The sequence below is a fragment of the Bos indicus genome, chromosome 28 (assembly GCF_029378745.1).
Source record: "Bos indicus isolate NIAB-ARS_2022 breed Sahiwal x Tharparkar chromosome 28, NIAB-ARS_B.indTharparkar_mat_pri_1.0, whole genome shotgun sequence".
Taxonomy (NCBI): Eukaryota; Metazoa; Chordata; class Mammalia; order Artiodactyla; family Bovidae; genus Bos; species Bos indicus.
In genome coordinates this window covers 40,616,874-40,634,246 of record NC_091787.1, presented here as the reverse complement: position 1 = coordinate 40,634,246, position 17,373 = coordinate 40,616,874, and the positions used below count along the sequence as shown (strand labels likewise).

The 17,373-nt window shown below is 43.9% G+C and overlaps 1 protein-coding gene across 6 annotated transcripts in view; it reads left to right on the top strand.

Moving 5' to 3' along the window:
* Positions 1-17,373, top strand: part of GRID1 (glutamate ionotropic receptor delta type subunit 1) — a 687,130-nt gene that overhangs the window by 550,080 nt on the left and 119,677 nt on the right. For all 6 annotated transcript variants that reach the window (XM_070782157.1, XM_070782155.1, XM_070782153.1 and 3 more), the window contains 3 exons: positions 11,395-11,496; positions 12,877-13,074; positions 16,280-16,604. In XM_070782157.1, coding sequence (XP_070638258.1) covers positions 11,395-11,496; positions 12,877-13,074; positions 16,280-16,604 — 625 coding nt within the window. The remainder of the gene's footprint in view (positions 1-11,394; positions 11,497-12,876; positions 13,075-16,279; positions 16,605-17,373) is intronic.

Below are 17,373 nucleotides of genomic sequence, written 5' to 3'. Positions count from 1 at the left end.
AAAATGCACTGGTCATAACAAACACCCTCTTCCAACAACACAAGAGAAGACTCTATATATGGACATCACCAGATGGTCAACACCAAAATCAGATTGATTATATTCTTTGCAGCCAAAGATGGAGAAGCTCTATACAGTCAGCAAAAACAAGACCAGGAGCTGACTGTGGCTCAGACCATGAACTCCTTATTGCCGAATTCAGACTGAAATTGAAGAAAGTAGGGAAAACCACTAAACCATTCAGGTATGACCTAAATCAAATCCCTTATGATTATACAGTGGAAGTGAGAAATAGATTTAAGGGCCTAGATCTGATAGATAGAGTGCCTGATGAACTATAGAATGAGGTTTGTGACATTGTACAGGAGACAGGGATCAAGACCATCCCCATGGAAATGAGATGCAAAAAAGCAAAACGGCTGTCTGGGGAGGGCTTACAAATAGCTGTGAAAAGAAGAGAAGCAAAAAGCAAAGTAGAAAAGAAAAGAAAAGATATAAACATCTGAATGCAGAGTTCCAAAGATTAGCAAGAAGAGATAAGAAAGCCTTCTTCAGCGATCAATGCAAAGAAATAGAGGAAAACAACAGAATGGGAAAGACTAGAGATCTCTTCAAGAAAATCAGAGATACCAAAGGAAAATTTCATGCAAAGATGGGCTCGATAAAGGACAGAAATGGTATAGACCTAACAGAAGCAGAAGATATTAAGAAGAGATGGCAAGAATACACAGAAGAACTGTACAAAAAAGATCTTCATGACCCAGATAATCATGATGGTGTGATCACTGACCTAGAGCCAGACATCCTGGAATGTGAAGTCAAGTGGGCCTTGGGAAGCATCACTACGAACAAAGCTAGTGGAGGTGATAGAATTCCAGTGGAGCTATTCCAAATCCTGAAAGATGAGGCTGTGAAAGTGCTGCACTCAAGATGCCAGCAAATTTGGAAAACTCACTCAATATGCCAGCAAATTTGGAAAACTCACCTTTTTGCCACAGGACTGGAAAAGGTCAGTTTTCATTCCAATCCCAAAAAGGGCAATGCCAAAGAATGCTCAAACTACTGCACAATTGCACTCATCTCACACGCTAGTAAAGTAATGCTCAAAATTCTCCAAGCCAGGCTTCAGCAATATGTGAACCGTGAACTTCCTGATGTTCAAGCTGGTTGTAGAAAAGGCAGAGGAACCAGAGATCAAATTGCCAACATCTGCTGGATCATGGAAAAAGCAAGAGAGTTCCAGAAAAACATCTATTTCTGCTTTATTGACTATGCCAAAGCCTTTGACTGTGTGGATCACAATACACTGTGGAAAATTCTGAAAGAGATGGGAATACCAGACCACCTGATCTGCCCCTTGAGAAATCTGTATGCAGGTCAGGAAGCAATAGTTAGAACTGGACATGGAACAACAGACTGGTTCCAAATAGGAAAAGGAGTATGTCAAAGCTGTATATTGTCACCCTGTTTATTTAACTTATATGCAGAGTACATCATGAGAAACGCCGGACTGGAAGAAACAGAAGCTGGAATCAAGATTGCCGGGAGAAATATTAGTAATCTCAGACATGCAGATTACACCACCCTTATGGCAGAAAGTGAAGAGGAACTCAAAAGCCTCTTGATGAAAGTGAAAGTGGAGAGTGAAAAGGTTGGCTTAAAGCTCAACATTCAGAAAACGAAGATCATGGCATCTGGTCCCATCACTTCATGGGAAATAGATGGGGAAACAGTGTCAGACTTTATTTTTTTGGGCTCCAAAATCACTGCAGATAGTGACTGCAGCCATGAAATTAAGAGACGCTTACTCCTTGGAAGGAAAGTTATGACCAACCTAGATAGCATATTCAAAAGCAGAGACATTACTTTGCCAATAAAGGTTTGTCTAGTCAAGGCTATGGTTTTTCCTGTGGTCATGTATGGATGTGAGAGTTGGACTGTGAAGAAGGCTGAGCGCCAAAGAATTGATGCTTTTGAACTATGGAGAAGACTCTTGAGAGTCCCTTGGACTGCAAGGAGATCCAACCAGTCCATTCTGAAGGAAATCATCCCTGGGATTTCCTTGGAAGGAATGATGCTAAAGCTGAAACTCCAGTACTTTGGCCACCTCATGCGAAGAGTTGACTCATTGGAAAAGACTCTGATGCTGGGAGGGATTGGGGACAGGAGGAGAAGAGGACGACAGAGGATGAGATGGCTAGATGGCATCACTGACTCTCTGGACGTGAGTTTGAGTGAACTCCGGGAGTTGGTGATGGACAGGGAGGCCTGGCGTGCTGCGTGCGATTCATGGGATCGCAAAGAGTCGGACACAACTGAGCAACTAATCTGATCTGATCTGTTCTGATTCCATTGTATAAGTATACCCCACTTTGTTTATCCACTCATTCACCAGTCAGCATGATTGACATGTGACTGAAAATATGTGACATATTTCCACTTTGGGGCTATTATGAATAAAGTCTCTGTGAACACCCACATCCTGACCTTTGTGTGTACATATTTTATATTTCCCTTATGGAAATAATTAGGAGTGGAGTTGCTGGAGGGTGTGCTCAGCGTACATTGAACTTTATAGCAAATTGCCAAACCGCCTGCCAAGTGGCTGCACTTTTGCGTTTCAGATCCTCACCAGCACTCAGTAACATCAGCCTTGATTTTAGCCATTCTTATGTGGTATAGTGGGATGTCATGTGGTCTTGTTGGATGTTTCCCTGATGACTCATGATGTTGAGTTTTCATATGCATATAATCCATTCACATATATTCTTTGGAAAATAAGTTCTTTCTCTATTTTTTGAAATTGAGGTGTTTGCCTTTTTGTAATTGAGTTGTAAGATTTCTTCATGTATACCAGATACAAGTCTATACTAGACACTAATATCTTGTATCTGCTATCATCCCATGACTCACGAGTTCCGTTTTTCTTTCTGCACCCAGTGGAGGCTTGATGGAAAGAGCTAATGAGTGGATGTGGCCCCCACAGTAGGGTCCCCCTTGAATCTGGGCTCCCAGGGAGCCTCAGCTGTCAGGCTGGCCCGCACATGCCCTTTAAGAACTTGGTAAAGTTTCAGGGTTTTTTCCTTCCTATTCACTCATATAACTATTAATACCACCTCTTTTGTGCCATTTTCTGCCAAAGATGGAATATTTCTTATATCCTGTCTCTCCTTGGAGGAGTTTCTCATTTGAAATTCAGTTTGCCAGATGGTCTTATGACCACCAGGTCCTCAGAGGATTTTTAAAATATAGTTTTGTTGAGATTTCCCTGGTGGTCCAGCGGTTAAGATTCTGAGCTTCTGCACTTCCACTGCAGGGGGCATGGGTTCGATCCCTAGTCGGGGATCCCGAACTAAGATCTTGCATGCCTCGTAATGTGGTAAATAAATAAATAAGTAAGGAATTTAGAAATAAATAAAATATATTTTGTTGATCTGAATGTTTGTTTGAGTGATACAATGAGAGCAATGTCAGTTTCCACTTTCTGTATCTTAAGCTGAAGTTGGACTGCCACCATCCTCCCTGTGGATGTGACAGAAGAATTTTATTGCTGGCACCATTGGAGGTGGTTAGTGTGCGCCCAGTGGGCCCTCTGTGCCTGGGGCTTTCAGAGAGGAGAAGCTAGAGTTTGCGTCTGTTTGTAGCTCCATCGTGAGCAATCTGGGTCAAGGGTATGACTAGGTTTCCTTGCCCTCCTCTGTAATACTACCAGGGGAGTATCTTTCTCTGATCCTTGCTAAAGATTTTTTCATGAAGCTCTCATATACGATATTTCTCCAGAGTATTTCATTTTTCTTTCATTTTCTAAGGGCTCTTTCCTTTGGACATTTAGCCCAAGTTCTGCTGGGTCTTGTTTTCAGAAAGTACAACTTTCACCAAATGCTTAATTCTTTCTGCAAATGCTCCTGGGCTGAGAATTTCAGTTATCCCATGCCTCAGAGGGAGAACCCTTCCCTCTCCTTATACAGCAGATCCGGAGCCTCAAGAGTGGTCCTGGCACCTTCCTCCATGGGTATATCCGATCTGATGACCCTCTCCTGTGGTTCATATTCTACAAGCCTGCCCTTAGTAACCCTGATGCACTGAAATTCCCAAAACAAATTCTCAGAGTAGGCCTTCTTTAGGGGCCTTGGCTGCACATATTAATATCCTATTTTCAGATGCTTACACTCTGCTTCCAGGATGCTCTGTGTCTAAACATATTGTCCTTGCATTTAGCCAAAGTTTAAAGGGTGCGTTTCCTGACTGAGATCAGTGCTGGCTGAATCACCCAATTCAGGGTGATGCAAGATGTGGGTTCCCCCTTCACCCCACCCCTACCCAAGGCTCTGATTCTTTGAAACACATATCAAATGGTTTTATTTTCTAATAAAAATGGGCTGAGGAATAAAAGCTAATAGAGGAGTTATTATTTCAGAAAAGCCCATGTACTGACATGATGATAAACTCAATATGCCATCATACCAAAGCCTGTATCCCAGCCGAAGATGTCTGCACTCAGTCGATGAGGATACTGCTCAGATGGGGCTCCAACTATGGCTGTGAGGTCTAATAGGCACGATCATAAGAACTTCACTTCCTGCTTCTAGTACTCTCTTGAGACACATTTACTACCAAAGTATTGCCTACTCAGTTGCAAAAATGTGATGATAGAGGTTATTGATCTATTGTCTTGCTGGATTTAGCTAAATGAGATTTGGGGTTGGGCTTCCCCAGTGACTCAGCGGTAAAGAATCTGCCTGCAATGCAGGAGACACAGGTTCAGTCCCTAGGTCGGACTAGGTTCAGTCCCCTGGAGTAGGGAATGACAACCTGCTCTAGTATTCTTGCCTGGAGAATCCCATGGACAAAGATGCCTGGTGGGCTACATTTCATAGGGTCACAAAGAATCAGGCACGGCTGAAGTGACTGAGCGTGCACACATTCATGAGATTTGTGGTTAAGCAAACCTACTTTCCTTCTTCTCTTCCCCCTTCCCTCCCAAAGAATTGGCAAGGCTCAATGTATGAAGCTGGTCATATTCTGGGCTGTAAAGCAGTTGGATTGCCTCTTCTCTCCTTCTTCCTCCCCAGGGAAAGAAACCAATACTTTACAACACCTCTATAACCAGATGACAGACCACAAAGCCCAATCTTCCAAATGAGGTTCATCTCATTTAGGGTTAATAGTCCTGCATTTAATAAGGATAGGCCACAAAGTCCCAAACCCCTGTATCTCACAACTCAAATGCTAACATGAAGAACACCCTGATTGACTCAAAGAAATATATTTTCCTGAGACCAATGGTTTATGAAATTTATTCTCCAATTGGCTGATCTCTTGAACAGTTGTTTGTCATCATCAGATTTTGAAACCATGTATCTCTTTTCAAGTGACGATTGTGCTGTAACCTCTGGCTCCATCTTCGCTTCTGGTTTGGGTAGAGCAGATCTTGGCAATGAATGAAAACCATAGCTGTCTTATCAAATAGCGGCAGTTCTCATTTTAACAGTGCTGGAAATTAGTTTTTCAGGCTCTGATCTTGACAGGTCAGCTGTCAAAAGTGGGTGTCTGTGGCCATAAATTCATCGATCCCATAAACAAAATTCTGTCTGCAAAATGCAAGAGGAAAGTCAACGAAGATGCACTTATGCACAAATGAAATGGTCTGCAGCTGTATGACTGAGTGTCAGGACTTCTCCGAGTGAAAGATTTTTCTGGCTTCCCATTTATCAAGCCTATCAGCCTCATTTAGATTTTATTATCTGAAAATTTTTCTCCAGCTTTCTGAACTGGGACCCCAGGCACCCTCAGGAGGGAGGCAGAACACAGTCTCTCCTAATCTTGATGGGCTGCAAGTTTGGGAATCCACTTACAGGCTTTTATTTTACTTTATTTTTAATTTCCACTGCAGTCTTTTAAACAAAAGATTTTGTTTGAAAAGGATGTGACTTTCTGTGTTCTGATCTTACATATCAGGTGCTCAGAGAGATGGCCTCACTCAGAAATAATGAAAGTTTACCACTCTGGTCTTAAGATTTGGGCAAGAGCTCAAGTCTTTGTGAAAATAGGGAGATTCACTCAGCTTAGGGCGCTTGGCTTCAGGCTGATGTGAGGGAATAATAAACTTTCTTGCTCGACTTGAAGGATCCAAGATCCTGGAACATGGTTACTTTGATGTGTTTGAAGGCAGAATTTTGGTTTCTCTTTGAAGTATTTTTTCTTTCTTTGTCAGAGTACAGGATGCCTGAAGGCCAGGGAGAGAGAAATCTGTATTGAAAAACAATAAAATAAAAATCTTTAAGCCCTAAATACTTTCAGACAAAAGAAACAGGAATAATAATTACAGGTTGGAGGAATCTTTTTTTTTTTTCCTCATGTAGTTGCACTTTGATTTAAATGACTTAGCCTTGGGATGGCTCAAGAAGTAACTAACATAATTTGGGGCTGCGCTTCTTCCTTAGTGGAGAAAGATTGCCTGTCTGCATGGAGTTGGGTTCTAGGAGGGGCCACTGCCCTGTCTCAAACCCAACAGGTTCTTGGGCCCCACAGCATCTTGGAAATACCTTAGAATATAAGATGCTGTCCCACAGAACCTTGATGCTGGCCTCCTCTAGGAGATGGGTGCCTCAACCAAAGCTCCTTGTAGCCAGAGGACTGTTGTATTGAGTTCTGACTCTCACCCTGGCCTTGACCTTCTGACAGATAATTTGACTCTGATTGCTTCCTTCCACTCAGCCCTCAATCACACAAGTACACGTGATGGGATTTGGCTTCATTACCTTTGCTAGTTATTTTTATCAAAATCTTATTTTCTTTTTTTTTTTTTTTGTGAAAGGAAAGAAAAACCTGTTAAAAGCCTAGAAACACATCAAGAGGTAATCATGGTTATTCATAATTCCACCACTAAGATAAATTCAAATATTACATTTAAATATATTTCTTCCCACTTTAACCACTGCCTTTAAAAAACACACACAATTAAGGTCACATTGCACATACCTTTTTATATCCTGATCCGTTACTTTGTTATTATGGATTTTTAAACTACTGTTTTTTCTTAAGTTTTTAATAATTTTATTTATCTTTATTTTTGTCTGAGATGAGTCTTAGTTGCTGTGCAGGCTTTTCTCTAGTTGTGCAGAGAGGGGGCTACTCTGTAGTTACAGGACTAGCTGCTCGCAGCAACTAGGATCTTCCCAGATCAGGGATTGAACCCGCGTCTCCTGCATTAGCAGGCAAATTCTTTACCACCGAGCCACCAAGGAAGCCCCAATTTTTAATGTATTATTTTAAAATCATTTTCTCCTTTGAGTAGCTCTTCAACATGGTAGGCAGAAAGGCATTTTTATTCCATTTTATAGATAAGAAAATGGAATTTCAGTGAAGATAAATTTATTCAAAAATATTTATTGCCTCTTGTGATTTAGTACTATGCTGTAAAATGTGCTGAGGTCACTAAGGTGAGTGGTGGAAACATACCTAGAACATAGATTTATTGGCTCCTAAATATATGCTAATTTAATATCTCCAAGTTCCCAAAATCTATACTAGTAATAGAGAGTTGATCTTCTAGAGGAGAACGGCATTCAGGCAAGGTTAGAAACTCTGGAGATTGGAATAAGCAAGGCAAGGTTCAATCCAAGAGCCTGAGCCTCTAGAGACAGTTTATGAAGACAGGGTTTTGATCCCAGGGAACAAGATAAAAAACCCAAATAGCAGAGCAGGATCACAGACTTAGGTCCAGAGTGGAAGATCATTTCTACTGCAGCTCTGTATCAGTGATGGAGATTTGAGCTAAGTATTTCATTAGTTATGAGGCTCAGACATTAAAGAATCTGCCTGTAATGCAGCAGATGCAACTTCAATCCCCAGGTCAGGAAGATCCCCTGTTGAAGGGAATGGCAACCCACTCCAGTATTCTTGCCTGGAGAATCCCATGGACAGAGGAGCCTAGCGGGCTACAGTCCATAGAGTCGCAAAGAGTTGGACATGACTTGGTGACTAAACAACAACACATTTTCTTTAGTTCTTTTCTCTTTGTAAGTGGAGATTTGTAGAGATTTCCTAAAACTTAATTGAGCCAAAATAGATCTTCACTAGTGGCTCAGACAGTAAAGAATCCTCCTGCAATGTGGGAGACCTGGGTTCAATCCCTGGGTTGGAAAATCCCCTGGAGAAGGAAATGGCAACCCACTCCAGTACTCTTGCTTGGAGAAGTCCATGGACAGAGGAGGCTGGTGGGCTATAATCAGTGGGGTCGCAGAGTCAGACACTGTTAAGGGACTAACACTGTGAGGAAATGTATGCTGATACTAAAGTAACACCTTAACTACAAGAGAAACTGGGCGTGGGGTTTATGGACAGTCTCTGCACAATCTCTATGACTTTTTTTGTGAATCTAAAAATACCACAGTTGAAAGCTTTTCTTTTTTATTGTTTTAGAAAATTGCGGGACTTCCCCGGTGGCCCAGTGATTAGGGATCTGTGCTTCCTCTGCAGGGAGCACGGGTTCAATAGCTGGTTGGGGAATTAAAATCCCGCGTACCTCTTGGCCAAAAGGAAAAAGAAAGAAAGAAATTGAGTAAGAGTGTAGCAGACCCCGTTGAAGAGAAGTGGCATTCCAGGCAGAAGGAACTGGAATGTGGAGAGAAGGGAACACCATGTGCATGAGGAAGATGAGGGACTTAGTAGAGTTGGCGTGTGCTGGAGCTGACTGTCAGGGTTGGGTCTCGATCAGAAAGGGCTTTCTTTTGGCTGAGTGTAAAAGTGTTAGGACTTATTCTCTAGGAAATAGGAATTGATTAGGAAATTTTAATTAACATAGTCCATGTTTGATTTTATTTAAGATAAACATCAGCACAATGGAGGAGGGCTGGAAGACAGTGTAATGAGATCAGCAGAAAGGCTGTTGCGATAGCCTGGGGCAGAGATGCTGCTGCCCTGAGCTGGGCAGTGGGCTAGAAGCAGAGGATGGTGTGGACAAGCATGAAGAGGTGGAGCCCTTCTCACAGCAGAGCTAAAACCCTAGACAGACAGGCCTTATCCCAAGTGCTTCTTCCTGCCTCCACTCCCATGACTGATTATAATCCCAGTGGAAAGACAGATGAAGTCTGATCAATGCCAAGCAGAACCTCATTCCAGGTGTTCTGGAATCCAAGCCAGAGCAGCACAGGGTGGAGATGCCCCTTCACCAGTGCTGAGGAAGTTGGGCAGCAGGTGTCAGGAATTCAAGTCCTGGTGCAGAGCAGAATATCCAGTCCCTGGAACTGCCATGTCATCACTGCTTCCATCGTAACTCTGTAAATCACAAGGGAGTAAAGGGAACCTTCATCACACCACCCAATCCAGGGCATGCCACAGACCACACAGGGTTAAGCAGCCCCAATGCCTGGGCTGAACAAGTCTGGGGATGAGATGCAGGCTGCCCAAATCCATACCACGAGTCCCCTAAGTCCAGTATCACAGGGTCCAAAGAACGTAAGGAGCCAAGACCCTAACTCTGTTTGTCTGAGTTTGTCTTTTCACTTTGGCCAGCATCTGCACCCAGCTGCGGGAGCTGATCCCGAGTCCCAGGGCTGTTTCCTGAGACTCGGTGGAGAGATAGCCACCAGGTTTCCTTTTCACTATGCCAGTTTCCAGAGTGTGACATCTTTGATATCTTTGCAGAGGGCTTAGGATAGATCTTAACTTTGCTCTTCACTGAAATGCCCCACAGTTGAATTAGTGGTGGCTGTGGGGAGATCCTCAGAGTATATGGCCATGCTCTAACTAAATGATCCTCATCGCTGCCAGGCATCCTGTTATTTAGGGTGAAGTGGGTCTTAGCTGGTATCACATCCAAAGTGACAGCAGGAGTTTCTAGGTTCCTTTAAACTGGTTCTAGGATCACATAGCTCATTCTGATGTCTCTACTGTAGGCTTCGGGGTTCTAGTATCTTCCAGGCAGAGCGGCCCCACAGATTCTGAAACTGTGGCCTCATACTCAAGGCTCAGTGTGCGCTAACCTTGCTGAAGATATCAGGGCTATGAGAAATGCTGGGAGAGTAGAAGTGTCCCTAAGTGATGCTATTGGTGCCTCCTTTAGGGCACCTGGTGACACTTTTCCACGGAGGGGTAATTCTTTTTGCTCAGCCTAACTAGGGGTCTTGTGGGTTTTCTCTGATGAAGGGTAAGATGCTGTCTGTGACAATCTGAATTTTAACCCCTTGCTACTGAACTGATGGTCCATGGATCAGCAGCAGCAGCACCTGGGAGCTTGTTAGACAGGAATAATCTCAGGTCCCAGGATCAGAAAGTGCATGTAAAACCCCTGGGTGATTTGTCTGCATATTACGGTTTGAGGATCACTGCTTTCATCTATAGCAGTGGTTCACAATCCAGGCTGTGCCTTAAAATCCTCCAGGAGATAAATGGTCCAATCCACTACTGACCAATTAAGTCAGAATCTCTATGGGTGGGACTCAGGCTTTAGGATGTTTTAAAAGCCCTCTTAAGAGATTCTAATGTGCAGCTAAGTCAGAGCCCCAGTGACCTGGAAGAGTAGAGGTTTTCAACCAGGATCACTGGGAAAGCATTAACTTTTCTCATGCCCAAGCACTAAGATCCTGGTTATGTTGGCTCTAGATGGGGCCAATATCTATATTATGTACATCTCACCAATTAATAATTGAAAATCACTGATTAGACAAAGGGTTTATCATTGTTTCTCAGGCCCTGCAGGGACGCAGGGAAGGGAAGCAGTCTCTAGGGCATCTGTGTCTGCAGGTGTTTCTGAGCCAGGCTAGTGTCTCCTTGACCATCTTAAGGTGCCTGACAGAGATGGGATGCATCTATTAGATCCTGCAGGCTTGGGAGGATGTGGCAGACCCAAGGCATGTGTATTCTTGATTTCTATCTACCTATCAGGGAAAATCATGAAGTTTGTGGTAAGACAGTGAGCTCTTGGTCCTGCTTACGGTTGGCATCAGGGTGCAACACAAGCTTTAAACCTGAGTCTTTGTTACTTGCTTCACTGTTAAACTTCATCTTTCCCTGGTGAAGCAAGTGATCTCAAGGACCACTGGCCTGGGCAAGTCAAAGGAGCGGTAAAGAAAGAGACTGCTTTGTGGGAGGCTCGATGATATGGCCTCAGTGGGTGGGCAGAAATGTTTATTCCGTAAACAAGTTCCTACAAGTTGATTTCATTTCAAGCATGTGTTAAGTCTTCAAGATCCAGGTGAGCCGATGGAGAAGGTGGAGCTCTATCTGTCACACCTTTATTCTTTCTAAGGTTGTGAGATGGCTCTGGGTCTCTGGGAGACTTCTAGGGCTGCTGTCTTCGTAGCTGTCTGACTCAGGAGCCCACTTCAGCGGTTGATTCCTAAGGTCTGCAAGGTGCCCGTCTGTCCCTCACATTCCCTTTTTCCTTCACAGCTGGCGACGTGGGACTCGGAGAAGGGCCTGAATGGCAGCCTGCAGGAAAGGCCCATGGGCAGCCGCCTCCAAGGACTGACTCTCAAAGTGGTGACTGTCTTGGTAGGATCCTGGGCACATGGGGGAGGTCTGTCATTCAGGCTTTGAGTCAGGAGCTTCTCTCTGTTCGGCTTAATGCTGAGTTTGGAGACAAGGGGATCTTAAGTAGTGGCTTGAACTTTCATAGGCTTTTCACTCAAAGAATTTTGTGAATAGTGAAGGAAGAGTAAGATTGGAGATTCTGCTCCAGGGCCTCTGAGACCCTCCATGGCAGGTCGCTGGCCTGCTCTAGACAAGGACCACTCATCCAGAACCAGGGCTGAACGCCAGAGCGGGGATAACAGCTCTATGTGTTTTGGGACGTAGGATCTTAACCTACAGGTTGTCTTAGGAGATTTTTGCTGCTAGCTAGAGTCCCCAGAAAGATGTTGGGAAGACATCCTTCTAAAACCCAACACCACTGATAGGCCCATGTGACACAAAGTTTACAATGAAGACCATTGGTTGCAATTTCTCTGCATGGTTGTCCTGGAAGCACAGACTTTGACTTATTTCGGTTACCTTCAAAGCATCTTCCTTCCCATTTCTTTCTTCAACTTTTTACAACTGGAGGAGACATTTTAGATTTATCTCTTATTAGCTCGGAAGACAGACACTGACACTCCTGCCGTCCCCATATGCACACCATGAATAAGCATTGTACCTTATCCTCCCCACCCCTAGATTAAATTAATGAAATGAGGTCTCTGCGGCTGTTGCCATAAGGCCCCTTCTTTGTCATTTCCACAGGATGATGGTGGGGAAGGCTGAGGTGTTTTCCAGATGACCGTGTGCCCTACAGGAGCACATGTGACAGCACAAAATGTGTTAATGTGCCCATGGCCTGCCTTTGGACTTTTGGACAGTGAGGTTTAATCTGCTGTGTGGCATGACCTTGTCTTGTGACTCGGCATCCATTTTTCTAGTCCAGTCTGATAGACGTAATAGTCTTCTCTCGACCCGGTTCACAGACCTCTGTTGTCATTTATTATCCCAGATGAGAGGTATTCACATTTCTTGTGTGTGTCCTAAAGAATTACAGCATTTCCAAAGGACAGAGTCCTGAATGTCACAAATGAAGGCATGAAAACAAGCCATGTTATCCTAGGAGAATGGGATGCTGAGCTGAGTCTGAAATGACAGAGGACAGATAAATCTGTTCCTCCGTCAGTATGCTGGTTGGAGGGATTTTCCTGTGCACTGTATCCTGAGTATCCATAAACCACTTTAGAAAAAGTCAGAAAGGTTCAGACTCCAGGCTTAAATTGGGTAAATACAGTGCATGTGTCCACAAATGTTCTGAAATTATGGTTCATCAGATTGGTCTCTCCAATAAGACCCTGGAAAGATGTATGTTAATGAGCCAGTGATTTAGTTGAAGAACATTCATTCTGTTGTCCTCAGGAAGAACCTTTTGTGATGGTGGCCGAGAACATCCTTGGACAGCCCAAGCGCTACAAAGGGTTCTCCATCGATGTCCTGGACGCACTGGCCAAGGCTCTGGGCTTCAAATACGAGATTTACCAGGCCCCCGATGGCAGGTACGGTCACCAGCTCCATAACACCTCCTGGAACGGGATGATCGGGGAGCTCATCAGCAAGGTAGGTCCCAAAAGCAGATCCGTGGGGAGGGGCCCCCTAGTCTGCCTCTGGGGTGATGTCTTAATTGGGCCCCTTTGAAGTTGGAACCTCAGGACCAGCTGGACAGATCACAGTTACCCTTCTCCACACGATAAGGATCTCTTCCTCCACGCTCACCCTCCTCCCTGCTGTACTCATTCTTCCTTTTATTTTCCAATGCCCAGGCACTCTGGGTTTTCCTTCTATGTCCATTGCTATCATTCCTTTGAAGCACCATGTGCCCTTCATGAAATCCACCCCCACATTTGAGCTGCAGTAGGAGCCCAGTGCTCACGGGGACGGGGGTGTGGGGAAGACGGGTGCATGCTTAATCTCTCTCCATGGCCCACAGCAGCGGGCGGGTGTGTCTTGTGTGTGTGCGCGTGCATGTGTGTGTGTGAATGAGTGTGCAGGTGTGTCTGCGTTGCTATGGTAAGTGAAATCGCAGTCCCTAGTGCCTCAGGTCAATTTCAAATCTTTCCTCTTCCTCTTTGCCGTAGAACCTGGTCCCCACGGCACGAGGCCAACTCACTGTGTCCCCCTCCTCTCCCTTGCCATCCTGTGGCCTCTGGGTTATTTACTGACAGCCGTTTACATTGGTGGATCTGCTCAAGTCCTCCCTCACCATCAATCTGGACATTTCTGACATCCCTACAGATAACCCTGGGCTTCCAGTGCTTTGACCATTCATCTCCAGTGACCTTGGAGCACCCGTCCCCGTGCATCCTGTTAGCATCTTACGTGTTGCTGTCACTGTCCCACTCCATGACTACAACCTGTCATCCTTCTGACTCCGGCATTTTATCTTAAAACACAAGCCCTTTTCTTTACAAACCCATAAATGCAGAAAGGATACCTGTGTTCTCTCCAGTTTCTCCTAAGCTGTCATTTTTTTCCAGTAGCATGCATTCTAATCCTGTTAATGACAAGAAATTGCTCATTAAATCAACTTAATATAAAAAAAGAGGTGAAAACAAAAGCCAAACCCATAACAACTTTATTGTGGAATAATTTATATATAATCTGTACCCATTTCAGATGTATCATTTATGATTTCTAGGAAATTTAGTGAGCTGTGCAACCATTACCATGTCTAATTTTGCAATACTTCCATCACCCCAATGAGATTCGTCATACTCATTTACAATTAATCCCATTCCAACCCAGCCCTAGGCAACCCTTAATCTACTTTCTGAGTCAATAGATTTGCTTTTGCAAATATGTACTATAAAAGCAGTCATACCATACCAGTCTTTTGTCTCTGACACTTTTCACTTGGCACATGTATTTGAGGTTCATTCTTCTCTAAGATTTCTATGCCTTTCTGGTATGGCATCCTTTCCCGTCTGGCGTGCCCTCTGTGGTTGTCCAGATAAACCCCTGTTCCTTCATCTTTTGTGATTCTCCTAAATTATTTTTGATTTCTTGTTACCTTGAAACCCTGACTTGGTTCTATTACCTACCTTCTGACTCTGACATCCAGGCGGCTCTGTGCAATTAGAGGAGAAAACCACAAGTTTGTCCAGATAGATGCATAAACGATGTGTGGCCATCACCTCGGCTGGGCCTTCAGGACAGCCCCAGTTCCTTAACATGGCCTTTACTGGGTCCCTTGGCAACATTCCTTAGAAACTGTTGCAAAATTTTATCTTTCTCCTCAAGCAACCTAATAATCTCCTATCTTAAACTAGAAAAAAGAAGTACTTCTCTATTAAGGAAAGAAATGAAGACATCTGGACATGAGGTTCTATTTCAACTTCCTATAAAGATCACATCTGCAGACATGTGCTCTCACCTCCAGATTCAGAGCGGGGAGTGTTTTTCCTCCTATTACAGCTCAGCCCTCACTGGTGTCACCAGTCACCTCCCTCGCTTCTGCTCTGGACCTGGTTTCATATGTTAGTTTCCCTCCATCCTCTGTTGTTAACCTATCCTGATCCCCTAGATTTCCTTCTCAGTCCTTAAATATTCTCCAAGCATAAACAGAACAAACAAACAAAAACCCTCCCTGGATCTTGGGTTTCTGAGAAGAGAAGCAAGAACGAGAAATGCACATGTGGCAAGTTTGAGAGCTGACATGGTCACCTCCAAGAGTTTTTCTCTTTATCCTAGGTATGTTAGATTTCAGTTTGGCAATCAGTATATCTGCCCCTCCAGCCTGCATATTGGACCTGATAAAGTTCTACGTGGTTTTCCCCAGTTTGAATATGTAGTTTGGATAAGCTGTCACAACTGGTCATTCTAAAATAACCTAGTTCTGACAGTGCCTCCTACTTAGAGAGCCAAGATAGAGATGATCACTGTACAGTTTTAATGCTCTTATGCCAGCATCAACTCAGGCGTAAGGATCTTAGTCTGTACCAGTCTTGGCAGCTTTAACCTCACAATCTAGTTTCATCTTAATGGGGTCTTTGTCTATTTTTAAATTAAGCTCATCTTGGAAAGCAAAAATCTTGGGAGGTACTTTTGAGGTCACAGCAGAGGATGCCCTGGGGGCCCCTTTACTGCATGGCTTTACTAAAGGAAGAAGCAACCATATGTCTGAGAAGCCATGAGTTAAGGGAAGTGGAAGAAGGAAGATGATCCCTTTTTTCTTGGAATATGCTACTCTCTGGCATAGAGCCTGCATATAAAGCAACTTAGGACTGATGCTCTAATGAGATTCAAGGTAGTTGTACACTCTCCATATAACTTCAAAAGTATTTTAGAGAAGAGATATATCTGTGTGGGCTGATGGAGTTTGGAGAGGTTTGATGGAATAATGGAGTGTCCCTGTGGTCCTGAAGTATAGGAAGGATGAAGACAAGTCCAGAAGACAGGTTGGGGAGAAGGGTGGGCAGTAAGATGGAAATACTAGTAAAAGTAAAAAGATAGTTCACTAAGGGAATCATTAAGAAATTGAAGAAAACCTACAATTCACACAGAAATGAAAATGGTGATAGACTCTTTCCTCCAGAAGTGGTTTCCAGGAGTTTTTGGGGTTTGGGGGAGACATGTGTAAGTTGAAGGTGGTAATGGCAGACAACCTGATGCTGGATTTTCCTTACAACGTTCAAAGTCATGAGGCGTCAACGCTTGCAGCCTTTTCCTCTGAACAACCCAAAGGGCAATGGACAGGCCTTGGGCGAAGGTAGAACCCAGCAGTAATCTGAGGACTGCCTTCTGACCAGATGGGTTTGCCTTTCAGAGAGCAGATCTGGCCATCTCCGCCATCACCATCACCCCGGAGAGGGAGAGCGTTGTGGACTTCAGCAAGCGGTACATGGACTACTCGGTGGGAATCCTCATCAAGAAGCCCGAGGAGAAAATCAGCATCTTCTCCCTCTTCGCTCCATTTGATTTTGCCGTGTGGGCTTGCATTGCGGCAGCCATCCCCGTGGTTGGTGTGCTGATATTCGTGTTGAACCGGATTCAGGCCGTGAGGGCTCAGAGTGCAGCCCAGCCCCGGCCCTCTGCTTCCGCCACCTTGCACAGCGCCATCTGGATTGTCTACGGAGCCTTCGTACAGCAAGGTACCTTCCCGGTTTCTACATGCTGGAGTAACCCCAAGATCCTGGAAGGAATTGTCCACTGACGACATTCTTAGGTTCATGTTCCCAAAGTCATTTTAAATGCAATTTTATTTAATTTCTAAGGTGGTCCTGATATCATGCTGTACTCCACGTATTATCAGATAGAAAGTAAATGAAATGATTAAAAAAAAAAAAAGAACTTGGAGTCCTGATTTTCCTCTTCAGATAAAATTAACTTCTAGTTCTGCCTTGCACTTTCCTCCCCTCCCACATTAGATTGATTGTTATGCAGACGGGGTTGTCAAATGAAGCTATCTTGCTTAAATGTGAAGTCTTCATGGGCTAAAAATTCACAATTGTTTTGCAATCATCGAAGCAATACTCCAGCCATTCTTGAGATTCAGTCTCCTATCTCAGAGAAATCTAGATAGCAGTTGGGGAGTTACAGTTTTGATGGGAAACAACAAAATTGCAAAGTTCCTAATGTGAGTCCTGGACTTATCTGCACCATAGCAAAATATGTATTATCTGCTTGAGAGGTTATATAATAACAGTCAGCAAGGAGCTTTCTTCTGCTACCCTCTGAGACACCGAGGAGGAACGATTGACCTCAAAGAGGCAGCTTCGGACTATAAGTCATATACAGTGATTTCTGAAAATCATAGAAAAAAGTCATCTAGTGAGGGCCGAATGTTAATAAAAGTGATATGGTGCATCTCATTTCTGAGGCTTAAAAGAAAGCTAGAGAACCCTCTAGGTATAAGGCAAT